Raw genomic sequence first — 16,932 nt, forward strand, 5'->3', positions numbered from 1 at the left:
CGAAGATGGATATTCTTTGTTTACTTTTCATCTTTGTTTGGTTGGTCCTTGCTGTGACCTTAGATACTGCATGATTGTAATAAGTATACTCTTTGAACTATTTTTTTAATAAAAAGCAGGGCTGTGTGCATCTATTGATGCAGAGGCCGGGGCTATGCTCCCATATCGAAAAAAATCACATGTAAGCAGATTACTCTATTATCGTGATGTGACGTAATAATTTTCAATTTGAGATATTTGGATCTTGAAGATATATCATTGTATATATGCTCCAATATGCATGGAAAATCTTTGGAGAACAATGAATATTAATTTTTAGATAGAGCAAATCCAAAAAGATTTCGTCACGAGTTTCTTTCACTCGGAAATGTTTTCCAACTTGCATGCATGTATTTCGCCATATGTATGAGAATAGATAAAAATCCCTCACACATCACATGTAAGCAGACTATTCTATTATCGTGGTGTGAAATATGTTTTTTTTAGATATCTGGATCTTGAAGATTGGTGCATATATGCTGCAATATGCAGTGAAAATCCTTGGAGAACAACGAATATTTACTTTAGATAGAGCAAATCCAAAAAGATTTTCACGTGTTTCTTTCACCCAGAAATGTTTTCATACTTGCATGGAAAATATTTCTGAGTGAAAAAACAACGCAATGAAATCTTTTTAGATTTGGTCTATCTGAAAATTAACATTATTATTCTCCAAAGATTTTCCATGCAAATTGGAGCATATATATGCACCGATCTTCAAAATCCAAAAATATTTGGACAGCAATTATGACCGTCCAAAGAATTCTCTCCTATAAAATGTGTGCTACTCTCTCTCTCTTCTCCTCGCACACCAAGCGGCAGAAAGAATTACTTCTATAAATGTTCCTAGACTACTCGGGCGTTGGAGGCACCTCAGAGGGGCACATCAATCCTGGTCGCCCATTTCACTTGCACAGTAAATCCCCAATCCCGCTTTTCACCTCAGCCGTCGGATGTGGTGATTTTTTCGTCACCTTCCTCTGCTCGTGTATGCTCCATGACGATTGGGTCCCTCTTTGTGCGGGGCCGATAGCGAGAGAGAGCGGCGGGTGCTCGCACTCGTCGACTTCCACGGAGCGGTGGGTGAAAAAACCCTAGCCAGAAGCTGCTGCCCAATCCTCCCCCAAATCCCCGAGCCGCCTCCAATCCCCGAGCCGCCTCCTTCTCCCCTTGTTTGACCGTGTGTGGCGACGACGACGGCGCATGCGGGAGGAGGAGGGAGGCGGAGCTGCGCCGGCCTCCGTAGGTGAAGAAGAGGAGGCTGGGGCGCAGCGTGGAGGTGGCGGCCGTCCCGGCTCTGGATGCGACGTGGCGGCGCGCCCGTCGCGGAGGCGGCCGGCAGCGCGGGCCCGGGAGCAGCCGCGGGCGCCGCCGCTGGCGCCGCCGGTCGCGGGCGTCGAGCACACGGAGTCGTGGGGCTGCGCGCCGCCGGGAGCTCGTCGTCCTCTCCTCCACCCCGAGCGACGGCGATGGCTGGACGCGGCGGCGACGGAGGCTTGCCGGATGGCCGGACGCGGCTGTACCCGGCAGAGCGGCGGCTGTACACGGCGGTGACGGAGGCTCGCTGGACAGCCAGATGCGACGGCGCAACGGCTGGATACGGCGGGTGCGGATGCTCGCCGGATGGTGGATGGCCGGACGGCCGGCGTGCCTAGGAGGCGCGAGTCAGGCGGCAGCGGGTTCAGGTTTGCTTCTCCCTCTTCTCTGTTCTCTTTTCTATTTCTAGGTTGTTAGATCTAACATGTTAGTTCTGTGGTTTCTTCTTTGTGTTTTCATCCGATGGATTTATGGCTTTCCCAGATCAGAACCATTAACGAGACATCCAGGGAAGGCAGAGAAACGATTCTTTCATTGTGCTTTTGTTGGCCGTTTGTTCTGGCCTCGGCGGCAGCAGGACAAGGTCCCCCAACACATTACTGGGAGCTAATGTTGCTCTTCCTGGTGCGCACCCTTATCCCCATCTCTCTCTATGTTCAGATTTTGTTGATTGGTTTAGGCATAGATAAAAGGACTCACTTAAAAAAAGGATAGAAGGACTCCAGTAATTTTGTTGAGGGTTCCGGTTAGTGGATATTAAGGTATATGAGCATAAATGGTCCAGTTCTATTTTAATTTATGTTGGTTGTTCTGGGAACCCAAATAATTCACAGTTTCTAATGCATAATAGGATATGTGGTCTTGCTCTTTACATTGCAACATGCAAAAAATCCTTAATATTGTATAGTTGTTTATCTTGGTGTGAGTTTACTAATAAAAAACAACTCTCAATGATTGTTGCAGATTAAATTTGAAGACTTGGTTCTCCTTCATCTCCTCCCCGAAGATGTCAACAAGATGTCTGGCCGACTCCCCTGGTAGTGCGGTGTCCTCGGCCGGAGTAGGGCGACCTTGCCAACAACCTTCAGCTCCCTCCCTTCCCTTCTTTGATTTTCCTATGGAATTCATAATTTATGCTCAGTTGGTGCCGTCTTCTTATTGTTATCTGTTTTGTTTCGTTGTCGACACAGATGCAAAAGGAGAGGTACAATTTGGACTCAATGATGCATTGTTTACTAAAAGGAAATCTCTAAATTATTATTAGTGGTTATTTTTGATGATAAGTCATTTTCTGTGTGAAAAAACTTTGTTCATACGTCGCCTTGTTTCACAGCTTTTCTAAATTTGTTAGCATAAATAGTTTCAGGTATCATGGCTCCTAGAGGAAAAATTATTAATAGTATACACGCATTTTTTTCTCTTTCGGTAATCATTTGTTGTTTTATAAGTGTGACATAATGCTTATTTCTACCTCTAGCAGGATCATGTAATTACTGTCAGGAATGCTACCAATTCGCTGATTGCAAAAGGTACAAATGAAAGGCCCTTTTGTTTTAATGCTATTGATGCATCACAAGTTGGTGAAACTGATTTGTCTAGGTGGATGCATAATTAGGTGAGTTTATCCTGAAGCACTGCCATATGAAAAAATCTCTACTTTCCATAATGACTTTGGTATGTCAGTTCGACATGAACCCATAACTGCTACATAAATAAGGTGATGGGGCCTATTTTGCCGGTGGTTAACATGAAAACGTATATTATGTGATTAGAATATCCAGATGTATTTTCTTAAGATAATAATGTGTCAAATTATGTGTATGTCTATTTGGATGTCTTGAAACAACAGCATATTGGGCATCATGAAATAGTCACCCAGAGTTTGTTCAAACTTGACATGATTTGGGTTTACCATTTGCGATTTTGCAATCTGCTTTCCTAAAATGTAAAGATTCGGTTGTTAATTTATTCAACGTTTCGATCCTTTGATTTTAGCCTGCAGCTCCTGGTAAAACTGTATACTCCCATGCAATGATTTTTAAGTGGAGAAGAATCAATTCGTTTGTGTTTTACCTTCTTGTAGCTGACCACACTTTATAGAAAGCTATCTTCAATTCTGCAGTTTTGTGCTCATCTGTGCACAAGCGGCCAAGCGCAGCTATAACATGGTGAATGAACACTACTGGTAGAGAAGATAGGAACGAAGAAATGATGGTAAGAACCACTAGGGCCAGAACATGTGTCAATTTACGAATAGTTTCTTTCTTCAAGGAAATAGGAGTAGTGTGGTTTGGCTCTACCAAAGTAAAAACATTGTATCATCATTGTGATTGAAAATGGAATTGGACAAGGGATGTTTTTATATACTCCGTAACATAATTTGGTCCAGCCCTATGTTTCTTCGCTGTGGCGCCCTTGACAGAGAAGCATTAGTATGTGTTCTGGTTCCCTAGAGAGATTTCTTGTTTCTTGAACACAACGGAATTAGGCTGATTGACTTTCTACAATGTTTGTTTTTCATAAAAATAAAACTATTTGCTAGCCATCTTTCTGCATTTTATACATGCAGATACAATTTAGTTATTGGGTTACATTATGTAGATGCATTTGCACAAGCTCCCTCTGGTAATATCATATCTTAGAGAAAACCTCAATACTATCAATATGTATTGTGGCAGTCACTCCTATGGTCGACTTTTGCAAGAAAAATCTGAGATTTCTCTCATTTTGTGTGATTAACTTGTTGTTGTGGGGTATATATATTGTTCTTGCAAGTAACTTGCATCCAATGTCCTGATGTGCAAGCAAATCGTCCTCTTTATTTACATTGGCCTATTTTCACCTGTCATATTATCCCCTCTGAATCACTATAAGTTTTTTAGACCCTTTATCAGAGTTAATCAGCTCACAAATCTACAGTATTAGTAAGTTCTCTGAGTTAGGCGCCTTGGGAATAGTCTCGTTACCTTCTCAGATCTTCTCTTCTTTTTCTTTTGTTGGAACTCAATATTGACTTTTTTGTTCTTTATACCGTCACATTGTTCCCGCAGTTTCAGTTAGTTTGTGTGTTCCCAATGTTCCAGGAGACAGCACATTTATTTTGGATAATATTGGAATGGAGATCATCAAGTGACTTGGAAGTACTCAGGCTGAAAATATGACAGGTAACACTTCTATATTCCAGATTTCTCCATAAGAATCTGTTCGTTGTGGGGAATTGCAGCGTACATCATACTTTGTTGGATTTTTTTATATATAAAAATAGGATGGCACATTACCTTATCTCACTCATCTGCGTTAGGTATAACCATCAATTTGAATTATGGACGTCCCTGTTTAGTCTGTCCATTTTTACACAAAGGATGGATTTTGCTGCAATATGAATAGGCTATATATTGACGAATTGCCTATCCTAGGATCACTTATGAGATATTCATGTATTTATGAAGGAAGAGATAAACTTTGTGTTTTCGCACCAATTTTTCTAGAAAACAATTATTTTAATATACTTTAGTGGTGGAAGCATCATTTTTTATTGCTGGACATTATATTGCTTGTAAGTTACAGATAATTTTTTGCTCTTGAGAAATTTTATGATGTCGGCACCTGCTGAGTGCCTTCTTCTGCTGGCAGGGATGTGCCCTCTTCTCCATCTCTGCATGATGGCTCAAAGCATGCCACCATGACCAGATTGTTTCTCCACAACAGCAAGACAGATAATGCTTTAGCCCCGTTGGCTCTGGTTTTAATTTTCTTGGTATGGTTGACTCTGGTTTTAAGCTCTCCAAAGGTATGTTCTTCTTTTGTTATATAGTAGTATTGTTGTTTGCTTCTTTAGTCTTTCATTGTCTTAGCTAGGCCTATGTTACTGATTAAATAAAACTTAGGTGCTGGTCTTTGGACCATTTATAGTGGTGAGGTGCACTTATTGTACTTACTATTCAAATGCTTATGAATTGCGATTTCTTGTTTTTTGGTTGTATTTTCCTTACTGGTTCCCCTTTAGCGCAGGCAGTTTTCCAGATCGTGCCCTTTGTTTAGCTGCTTGAGATGATCCCTTTCAGTCTATCCTATTTTAATTAAGAAGCTCAATATCCATTGCTCATGTTATGTCTAGCAGCAAGGCATTGGTGTAGGCCTGTAACGCCGGTGACAGAAGGCAGGCTGTGATTGATCTTGAGATTGCCTTGACCTCTGTGTCGTAGCGGCTGCTGAATAGAAGAGCTCTATCTTGAGAATTCAAGGACCCCTGGGTTGAGGAGGACTTGGCCAAGGAGTGCATTCGTTGCTGGTGCGTGTGCTATGATCCCGTCTCCAACTTTTGTTTTGGACGCATTTGCAAGTAATTAAGCCAAATATTAACAATGTTCATCTTGTCTCCTTTGGGATACTCATAAATTTGGATTCTTCTAATACCTTCTAGAAACAAAATGTTTATCTAGTGCGCGAGAAAAATAATCCATGAAAAAGAAGTGCTTAACATTGTTCTAACAGCAACTCACCCAATTTTACAATACATGGTTGGTCACAGGACTAATTTAGTTCTATAGTGGGCGACAAGCCCTCTTAGTTATTAAATATTATGCATTTGATATTTCGCATGTTTGGTGCTCACTGATATACAATATTTCATATTTAGAGGCAAGAAAGTCGGGTTGGTTCTAATTTTAATTTTTGTTTTCAGGCTGGCCCATCAGATCCCAAGCAATTCCCCTTCATTTTAGCCGGGAACAAGGTTCATGTAGACACTGGACGCAGACGAGTGGTTAGTTTCTGGAACACTCAGCTTTTTTTTTTACCACAAACGCTCTACAATTAATTCTGGTAGAAAATAAAAAGTCAATTGTTTACACATGTCCAGCTTTGCGTGGCAACACATTTGACCTCCAAAAATTTTCTCCGCTTATTGATTGAAAATGAGGATGGTACATGTGGTTAATTACAATCTCCATTTGAATGATAGCATTTACTAATTGTTTTATCATGAAACTGGTTCTGTCGGAGCCAAGGTCCAGTTCATTTTTGGTTTGCGGGATATAGATGTTTGTCACACATGGCTAGCTTTGCGTGTGTATAAAATAACCTCTTACAATGGCCAAGGGAATCTGAATATTACTATAATTTCTGCTCTTCTTATGCTGCAGTATCTTGAAAAGCCAATCAAGTATAGTAACATGTTTCACATGATATGTCTCTGGTTATGTTAAACAGGAAAAAATGAAAGCGAAAAGAGAATAGGCAATTGATAGCATTTACTAATTGTTTTATCATGAAACTGGTTCTGTCGGAGCCAAGGTCCAGTTCATTTTTGGTTTGCGGGATATAGATGTTTGTCACACATGGCTAGCTTTGCGTGTGTATAAAATAACCTCTTACAATGGCCAGCCGCGATCTCCGCCGGCCGCGCCAGCCGCGATACCTGTCCTCCCGCCCGCCCACGATCAGCTCCTGATCCCACGCGTGCGATCGTAGGATTGGATCAGCTAGCTGAATCCCACGCCTAGGATCGCATCGCCTCCGCCTGCGACCAGCTTCTGCTCGCCGGAGGCCTGCGCAACTCCCTCGCCGTCGCCGCTCGGCCGCAGTCCAAAGCTCCGGCAGATCGTCGTCTTCTTCCTGCTCCGGCTCGCCTCCGACCTCTCCCAGGACGCCGATCGACCGCTCCGCCAAGGAGGCCGCAGATCATCCAACCACTCCGGCAGCACAAAAAGCTATGGCAGATCGTCACAGAACCTCCCTCCTCGTTTTCACCGGCAGATCCAGCAGCTCTCTGTCTCGCATGTGCTGCGCAGGTCGATGAGGAGAGCTCCAGCAGCTTGTCTGCAACCGCCGCCGCCATGCCCCATGTCTCGCTGGCAGCCACCGGCAATGGCAGAACCTCGCCGCATTCATGTCGGTCACCTTTTCTTCTGCCCACCGCGTGTGGGAGCTGCTCCGGGAAGCCCACCTCGCCGCGCCTTTTCGTGTGGATACTGTACCTTGTCAGAAGAAGTGCCCACCTGAACCAGAACAAAAACAAGAAGTAGTGAACAGAAAAATACCAACCTGAATAATGGCTAGCAATGTTCATTTTATACTGGAGAGGAGAGCATAAATATTACAGAGACAGATACTAATGCATTTAGTTGTCCTTTAGCATTACCAATTCCAATTCACTGAAACATGAAGCAATATATGAGTCTATGGCTCTGTTGAAACAAGTGTGAACATACTCTGCACTTCATACTGGCACACTGTGGAGCAACAATTTAGCTACAGTATGAGTAAATTAACGGAACTGGAAGTGGTTTTTGTTGGAGTATGCTAAATGCAGTAGTAGAATAGAAACATGGGAAGGAGATCTTCTGTTAACAAATTGTAAAATTCCACATCATTGGCAAGGTACTCAGCTATTATGATGCTACTGCATAAGTGAATATAAATATACTCATAGCCAGCAAAGATGCATTTATCAAGCAGACAAACATAGCCAGCAAAGAAATTAAGTGTCATGAACCCATCAAATCGCAAACAATGTCCAATCGCAAACAATGTGTGCTGCTGCTGTATCAAAGAAACCTTGGTGCGTTTCAGATTCTTCACCTTACCTGAACACCCATATGGCCATATCCTAATCCCAGCCTTCATCAGCATCATGTACTTCGGCAACGTGGATAATTCAGAGTATTTCCATGTTTTGATTGATTAGTGCTCCCACCCTACCTAGAAGATAGCAAATTGTTAGGGCCACCAAGATATCCGATGGATCCATAGCTGCAATTGACCAATCTTTTATGCCATCTGTGGACAACCAGATCACCTACATTTGCGTCGGAAATATCTTCTATGCCATCTCAATGGAAGCAGCACCTTAATCTTTGACCTTGAATGTTACAGCATTTGGATTGGATCTGTGTTTTTTATTTCTTTTTTCCATGCTAGATCATTCACAGGACAAGGTGCAGACATGATTAAACTTTTGTCTCTAACCAAGCATTTTTTTTTCCCCATCATGCAGTGAACCAGTGAAGCATGTTGTTCAGAGATGATTAAATTCATATTGTTTCAGCTCAACAACTACACTGTCTGTAACATAGTCTGTTGCGTGGTTTGTTCAACATACAGGGATACTGGTTCCAACTTCCAAGTCTACACAAGTAAGCAGGGATACTGGTTCCAAGTGCAAGAGAAACATCCTGCTAAAGCTAAACTCATTGAATCATCTACAGATTTATCTTTGTCTGAGGAGAAATTGTGCTATCACATTGATGAAATGCTATAGCACAGGTGGTGAATTCCACCAGCTATGTTCTGTAATATAACTATTACAATATTAGACTTAGGTGAAACAATACTTGTTTCTATAAATTGATGTTGGAATATATATTATGTGTAATGTATGCATGAATTCTGTCAGCTATGTTTTCAAATATACTTGTGATAATATTAGACTTCGATGAAAAAAAATACTTGTTTCTATCTATAGATATTGGAATCTATGCTATGCGTACCTCAGGGGGACCTTGATGAGCCTCACAGTTTAAAGCCAATAAATCTCAATCATATACTGTCTCACTTTTATCCTTGCGCCGGGGCACAACGAGACCTACCGAAACATGGGGGCTTCAATTTGTTATGCATTTGTTATGGCTCGGGTTAACTGTAATTGTTGTCCGAATTGAACTACTAACCAAAATTTGATTGAGGATCCCTGCAGCGGCAATGATGCTAAGCGGGTCTAAGGGGTCGGAAGAGGAAGAGGAGGACGTAGGAGAGGTAGAAGGAGCCATCGAATGGGAGGTAGAGGGAGTAGCCAAAGGAGGGCGGAGGAGCTGTCAAGGATATTTTCTCCAATGCACGTCGTTGGATGCCGATGGAGCCTGGATAGCCAGCCAACTCGGCTGCCCTCCCTTTACCACTATTCAGGCGGCAACAGAGGTAGGGGCGGACCTACGTTATGCTACCAGGAGTCACAGGACATCGGGTAGAACTTCCATTCCTTGGTAAATTTTAACCATTTATAGTGTGTGACACCTCTAAATATAGGTACAGAACACCGTTATTTTCTGGCATTTGCTAAAACACACCGTCCGATTATGTTTTTGTCAGGTACCATTACAATTTTGTGACACTTTTGCCAGAACACACCACCAGCCTGAGAAACGGAAAGTTTTGCACTTTTGCTTGTGATGAATGGTTTTGAAGACAAAGTGCAAAGCTTTGGACAGAACACACCACCGGCCTGAAAAACGGAAAGTTTTGCACTTTTACTTGTGATGACTGGTTTTGAAGACAAAGTGCAAAGCTTTCCCTTTTTAGTCAGGTGGTGTGTTCTGATAAATATGCCACAAAATTTTAATGGTACCTGACAAAGACACAATCGAGTGGTGTGTTTCAGAAAACGCCAAAAAATAACGGTGTCATGTGGCAAATTTTTCCAAAAAAATATGAGTGACTGAGGGAGTGACACCGGTATGTTTTTGTTCTGGATCCACCCCTGGGTGGTGGGAGGGTCAGAGCTCCGCTCCAAGTCTCCTATACTAAAGCAGTTAAATTACATGCTAATTCTTAATACTATAATAAGCTACAACTTATGACTTAAATTCCAATTTAATTTTGCTACTTGTTCGGTTAAACTTGCCTATAATTAGGTTCTGTGACCGACACCATAAAAGAAGCCTCCCCGTGCATCGGATATGTTATACTATTACACATGGCTTGAATATTGCCTTTTGCCATTTGTGCCGGGGAGCAACAGGTCGAAGGGTCTCAAAGAGCTAACATTAGCCGATTAAAACTTATGGTTATGTGACCAAAAAATGAAGTTGTTATGCAATACACCAAATTCAACTACGAGTAGCTCCAATGCCCTGCTTCCCGAGTGTGTCTAACAGTTTGAAAGAGGAAGAGGCAAATGTGCAAGTGACCGAAGAAGAAATCGCAGCCATTTAACCGTAATATTCTCCAGTTACCGCTCGAGTGGTAGCAAGTATCCAAAAGAGAGTGGAAGGGACATCGAGGGCATTTTCTCCAGCCTACCCCATCGATTATAACTCAACCGAAGCAAACGGAGTAGCCAAACAAGAGTAGAAGGGCCGTCGAGGGCATTTCCTCCAACGAAACACGCCGAATATTACTATAACTCACCATGGATGGCCATTTCACCTAATACTCCCCCTTTGCTACTGCGATGATGATGGCGGTCGAAAGAGCTACACTTCGCGCTCCCGAGCCTCCGGTATTGAAATAAACCAAGACTTATGGTGAGTAAACGCAGTAACCAGAGAAGAGCTCGAACACACCCCGTCGGATACTACTATAGCTCAAACTGGATGCCCATTTAACCCTAATACCCCCTTTACTCGGTGGAAGAGCTCCGCTACAACCTCCGGTCCTAAAATAAGCCAAACCTTATGGTTAGCCTCTGCCATTTGCGCGATAGCGCAACCGGTCATCTAGTGGCTCGTAAAGGGTGAGGGCGAGGCTGAAGATCCGGTGGATCATGGACAACACGAAGCGCAAGGTGGCGCTTCAGAGGCGCCTGCCCAATCTGCAGAAGCAGGTCCGCGAGCTCGCCGTCCTCTGTGACGTCCCCGCGTGCCTTGTGGTGTACTGCCCCGGCGAGGCCCGGCCGGTGGTCTGGCCATCGCCGGAGGCGGCCTCCGAGGTCGTGCGTCGGTATAGAGGCCTTCCGGACTCGGAGAAGTTCAAAAGCCAGCTGGACGGTATAGACTTACTCGAGCAAAGGAACGACAAGGTGAGAGCAAAACTTGCCAAAGTTCAGCAGCAGTGCCATGACAAGGAGACCGAGCTTGTCCTCCTTGACTTCCTCACCGGCCGCCGCAAAAGCTTCGACGACCTGCCTGCTGACTTAGTCGCCTCAGTCGAATCGAGGGTGCAGAATAAGCTCCAGGCCATCAAGCTGCGCCTCCAAGAGCTCCGTTCGGGTGCTACACCAACACTGAGTCCACAACCTCCTCCTACGTCCGTTGGTACATCCCCCGTTGGTACATCCCCCGATAGCGTCAACTCCTCTTCCACCTCGAAATGATGGTCCTGCTTCCATGACTTTGCACAGTGTAAGCCTTTTTTGACACGATGGATGCCTTCTGCGCTCCTCATGAAGGCAGTGCCCTTCTGGATGACTAGTTTATTTTTCTTGATTAAACATTGTTGTTATTGTTGTTGTGGTGGTATTTTAGATTATTCGGTCAGTTGCTTTGAGCCTTCTAGCCAGTCATGTTCCTCGCTTGCTCTACATAAATAGTAAGAAGATTTCAATTCTTTCTTAGATCATCTCCGCTCGTCACACCCCCCCCCCCCCCCCCCCCCCACCTTATAAGGCGTCCGATGCATGGCTTTATGGTGGGCGTAGGTGTAAGTTCATTCTATCGGGGGGCACCGGCTTCCAGCCGCAGCCCCAAAACGCGCCCCCCCTAAATAAATTAGACAAATTCAAACATACCACAACTTAGATTGCCAATCATATAGTTTTGCCGCCTACAAACCGATCACATAGTCTCAACGATCACGTCGTCGCAAATCGCTGCAAATCAATGTAAACCAGAAAAAAGGCTCTCACATGCCGACATTACATAGCCGTGGAACTCAAAGGGATCGAGAGATCATCCACCGGGGTAGAAGACACCTCTTTCGGGGTTGCCTATGGTGGATTAGGGATCACTTGGGAAGTCGCGGTCGTCGGCGGGGTCTCTGTCGCTGATGAAGACGAAGACGAAGTCACCGATGGTGTAGTGTGGTGGGCTGGGTCGCCGGTGGAGCTCTCCTCTCGGATAGGATCATGACGTGCTCTTCGGTGCACCACATCCTAACATCGTCGTTCATGCCGCTTCTGTCGACCAGCAACATTGCCAAGTCCTCCTTCCTCTTCTTCACCGCCACGCCGGCCTTGATCATGTCGAGCTTGATGTACTACCTCTCGATGAACAACGCCCAAACCTTGCCGCCGCGACCACCTCCATCCGTGTGGCCTACTTTGCCTGCTTGGCACCGTGCGTGGTGGCATCATCCATGCATGCCTTGATGGACGAGTGCAGCTTCTCGATGGTCGGCTCCACGTCCATCAGTGCCTTGGCCTTCTTGTTCCAAGGGGCCGGCCATCAGAGGCCGGTGATGGCGTCGCGGCGGGGTCATACATGGTGTTGGCCTTGGAGAGAGCAGTATGCGTCTCCATCCACTTGTTGCTTGTCTCAATCCGGGCAAAGCCGTGGATGAACTTGAATTCAACGTCCTCGTTGTCCTTGTGGTAGGCGGCGATCATGGCGCATATCTACAATGGCCGACAATGTAGCATCACAAAAACGGCCTAAAAAATGATCGACAACGCACAATGAAGGCAATGAAGGCAAGTTTGCTTACTTGGTCGTCGAAGTTGGTACCGCTAACATGGGACACGACGAACCTCCTCCACGACGATGTGCCACTTGTTGCAAGCATATCCGATCATGTGTCAACGGTGAGACATGGCCGAGTCGTTGCGATCATAGTGCAAGGTCTTGAAATATGGATCCAAAAGCCACCGCTTGTCGAACGCTTCCTTCACCCTCTTCCAATAGCACTCCGAGTTCTGGTTAGCGCCGGAGAAAGGGCCGATGCTCAGCGTCTTCCATGTTTCGGTGAGGCACCCGTTGATGTCTACGCCCCCTCCTTTTCCTGTAGACAGTGTTGGGCCTCCAAGAGCAGAGGTTTGTAGAACAGCAGCAAGTTTTCCCTTAAGTGGATCACCCAAGGTTTATCGAACTCAGGGAGGAAGAGGTCAAAGATATCCCTCTCATGCAACCCTGCAACCACAAAGCAAGAAGTCTCTTGTGTCCCCAACACACCTAATAGGTGCACTAGTTCGGCGAAGAGATAGTGAAATACAGGTGGTATAAATAAGTAGTAGCAACGGCACCAGAAAAGTGCTTTGCCCAGGACAGTAAACAAGCAGTAGTAACGCAGCAGTAATAACGCAGTAAAACAGTAAACAAGCAGCGATAGCAGTATTTAGGAACAAGGCCTAGGGATCATACTTTCACTAGTGGACACTCTCAACATTGATCACATAACAGAATAGATAAATGCATACTCTACACCCTCTTGTTGGATGATGAACACCATTGCGTAGGATTACACGAACCCTCAATGCCGGAGTTAACAAGCTCCACAATTTAATGTTCATATTTAAATAACCTTAGAGTGCATGAAAGATCAACACGACTAAACCAAGTACTAACATAGCATGCACACTGTCGCCTTCACACTATGTAGGAGGAATAAATCACATCAATATCATCATAGCAATAGTTAACTTCATAATCTACAAGAGATCATAATCATAGCCTACGCCAAGTACTAACACGGATGCACACACTGTCACCATTACACCGTGCAGGAGGAATAAAACTACTTTAATAACATCACTAGAGTAGCACATAGATAAATTGTGATACAAAACACATTGCAATCATAAAGAGATATAAATAAGCACTTCACTATGCCATTCATAACAGTGAATAAGTATTCAGTGAAATATAGCCTAAGAGACCCACACGGTGCACACACTGTCACCTTTACACACGTGGGACAAGGAGTCTCCGGAGATCACATAAGTAAAATTCACTTGACTAGCATAACGACATCTAGATTACAAGCATCATCATATGAATCTCAATCATGTAAGGCAGCTCATGAGATTATTGTATTGAAGTACATAGGAGAGAGATGAACCACATAGCTACCGGTACAGCCCCGAGCCTCGATGGAGAACTACTCCCTCCTCATGGGAGACAGCAGCGTTGATGGAGATGGCGGTGGTGTCGATGGAGGAGCCTTCCGGGGGCACTTCCCCGTCCCGGCGGCGTGCCGGAACAGAGACTCCTGTCCCCCAGATCTTGGCTTCGCGATGGCGGCGGCTCTGGAAGGTTTCTCGTACCGTGGCTTTTTTTTCGTCTCGAGGTTTTAGGTCCAGGGGCTTTATATAGGCGAAGAGGCGGCGTCAGAAGGTCGAAGGGGCGCCGACACTATAGGGGGGCGCGGGCCCCCCCTTGGCCGCGCCGGCCTAGGGTTTGGTGAGCCTGTGCCCCCTCTCTGGCGGTTCTCGTGTGTTCTGGATGCTTCCGGGCAAAATAGGAACCTGGGCGTTGATTTCGTCCAATTCCGAGAATATTTCGTTACTAGGATTTCTGAAACCAAAAACAGCAGAACAAAGAATCGGCACTTCGGCATCTTGTTAATAGGTTAGTTCCAGAAAATGCACGAATATGACATAAAGTGTGCATAAAACATGTAGATATCATCAATAATGTGGCATGGAACATAAGAAATTATCGATACGTCGGAGATGTATCACCCGTCTCCTTCGATCTCCATTTGGATCCATGACCGCCAGCTTTCTTCTTCTACTCCACAGCCACATCCACCTTCTTCTTCTGCCACGGGCACGTCCTTCGCCTTTGATAACTGCAAGAACATAGATTAATTGTAGCTAGTTTCGAAATAAGAGTATCGAACCACGAGAAGCTACTAGTTAGGATCTTAATGCCCCTTGCTACTTCCTACTAAACATTACTTATAAATTGTTTTGTAATCTCAAGTTTTTTAAAGGGGAGTGTTGTAAATGGTTGAATATAAAGTAAATAAAGCAGTAAAAGTGTTATAGGAAATGGATTATTGGATCCACCTCTAACATTAGGATTCATATGTTAATCAAGATAAAGTATGCTTTTAATCATATTGTGTGTTGGAGAGATCCGTATTAAGATGCGTCCAGAAAGCCATCGGTCATCGCATCTCTAAATAACCACACCAGCTAGTCTTCCGCAAGCCACATATTGACTATTTCTATTAAGGATTTTACCCCGTGGTTGTCGATATGATCTTAGTGAATCCTTCTTATCCCCCTCATTCATGTGTTAAAGTGCCGATACGGTAATTTCACTTCTCGTTGTTCACTTTACCACACTTTAAAGGGTAGTTTCCTCTCGAGACCATAAGGCAAATATTACATGCTGCACAACACATAATATCAAGAGAGAGAACTAACACACATTAATACTTAAAACCATAAATCATCTTAGATTCATCTCATAATCATGCTAGGGTTTCTCCATCTCCCCATGTAAGGGTATTTTACCCTTAACCATTATTTTGGTTAACAATGACACCGGAGCTATTGTGTGGACTAATGGTGTCGTTGCCTATTCGATGGTACTCCAGAGGAGGGATCCCCATGGAGGGGAGAAGAAGTAGGGGCCATTGGGCGGAGAGTCCTCGGGACGGTGGTACGCGATTTACCCAGCTTCGGACCACCTGCACGATGGCAAGGCCTACTGCTGCTTGTCTGGAATTATCTGGGCGCTTTCGCGTTGTTACAGTGAGTTGTGGTTGTGCCTCTAGGGCTCCCGGGATCCGGCTTATAAAGGCGCACGGATCTAGGGTTTACATGGAGAGTCCTAGCCGGAATACAAGTTGCCTAACTACGGTACAATGTCTTGCCGTGTACGTCAAGGATCCGCCTTCCATCTATGTCGTGCAGGATCCGGATACCTTATGGACCTTCACGGATCCGGCCTCCTTCGTAGGCCGGTTAGGATTCGGCTTCCTGTTCCTGGGCTGGACTTCATCCTTCAGGATCTACAGCAACTGGGCCGCCCGATGGGCCACATGCCACATCACCAACTATGGGCCACCCGGGCTTGCCGGATCGAGGCCATGCCGTTGATATACCCATAAAGTATACCCACAACAGTAGCCCCCGGAGTTCTCCGAGATTCATCATTCCTCCGACTTCAATCAACTCGGATCCGAAGAGAATCTTGAAGAGCTTCAAAACTTTAACTGTTTCCGATGTCGTGTTACTCGAAAATCATCTGTTGTTCAGTAACGGCAATGTAGCAGATTTTCCACTTTTCCCGCGCACAACTTCCTCTTTTCCCGCGCTAAATTTTCGGGGATGCGAATCTCTAGCCGGAAATTTCGGGAGCGCACAGTTAAGTTACCTCCACGTTACTTCACCGCTTTTAACCTAAGACACGTGTCATGCATCCAACGGTGTGACCGTTCAGTTTCCACCGTCGGATCCGAAACATGAATCTCCGCGCGAGGTCTATAAATACCCCCACGCGCGGTAACTTTTCATCCTTTCACCTCCTCACCCACTTCGTCTTCTTCCTCGCGCCGTGCCGCCCAACAGATCTCGACTCCGGCGAGCTCCCCCGCGGAAAGCTTCGCTCGCCGCCGTTCCAAGCCTCCCCTCGCACCAAGATCATCACGGTTGAACGGGAAACTCTCCCCGCCGCCGATTCGTGGTCAAGTGGTGGAGTTTGCTTCAAGTCCGGCGACCTCGACTTCACCGGAGCTCCATCGGACCACCGCACCATTAACGGTACGTGCGCTGGCCTTGTAGAAGAAAGACTAGTGTAGATCCGGTTACTCAATCTAGTTTTGCATGGGTGCAGTCGGAAGAATGTCACATGGTTCACCAAACTGTACTGGTAGTTCTCCGAGTAGCCCAGAACCCAGCATATTAGAACCAAGTTGCCCGGAACCCCTTGCATACTTGCCACCATATGTTTCCGACATAAGACTAGCTCAACC

At 45.1% G+C, this 16,932-nt stretch overlaps 1 protein-coding gene and 3 long non-coding RNA genes across 5 annotated transcripts; 3 read left to right on the plus strand and 1 right to left on the minus strand.

Moving 5' to 3' along the window:
* Positions 1–1,573: 1,573 nt before the first annotated feature.
* Positions 1,574–3,724, plus strand: LOC127318446 (uncharacterized). Of its 2 annotated transcripts, none has more exons than XR_007861877.2 (4): positions 1,574–1,724; positions 1,840–1,980; positions 2,320–2,971; positions 3,479–3,724. It is a non-coding gene; the product is annotated as an uncharacterized lncRNA (long non-coding RNA). The 2 variants fall into 2 exon arrangements; XR_007861878.2 differs by having other exon boundaries at positions 1,591–1,724; positions 1,845–1,980.
* Positions 3,725–4,386: 662 nt separating this feature from the next.
* On the plus strand, positions 4,387–8,743 carry LOC127318477 (uncharacterized). Its single transcript, XR_007861892.2, has 5 exons — positions 4,387–4,520; positions 4,990–5,146; positions 5,477–5,647; positions 6,041–6,121; positions 8,354–8,743. It is a non-coding gene; the product is annotated as an uncharacterized lncRNA (long non-coding RNA).
* LOC127318476 (uncharacterized) lies at positions 6,489–8,361 on the minus strand. Its single transcript, XR_007861891.2, has 3 exons — positions 8,156–8,361; positions 7,944–8,054; positions 6,489–7,355 (listed from the first exon to the last, which is right to left on the minus strand). It is a non-coding gene; the product is annotated as an uncharacterized lncRNA (long non-coding RNA).
* A 2,094-nt stretch (positions 8,744–10,837) lies between the features above and the next one.
* On the plus strand, positions 10,838–11,386 carry LOC127318422 (agamous-like MADS-box protein AGL80). The gene has a single exon (XM_051348905.1). The coding sequence runs from the start codon at positions 10,838–10,840 to the stop codon at positions 11,384–11,386; it is 549 nt and encodes a 182-aa protein (XP_051204865.1).
* Positions 11,387–16,932: the final 5,546 nt, after the last annotated feature.

The sequence above is a fragment of the Lolium perenne genome, chromosome 7, assembly GCF_019359855.2.
Source record: "Lolium perenne isolate Kyuss_39 chromosome 7, Kyuss_2.0, whole genome shotgun sequence".
NCBI lineage: Eukaryota > Viridiplantae > Streptophyta > Magnoliopsida > Poales > Poaceae > Lolium > Lolium perenne.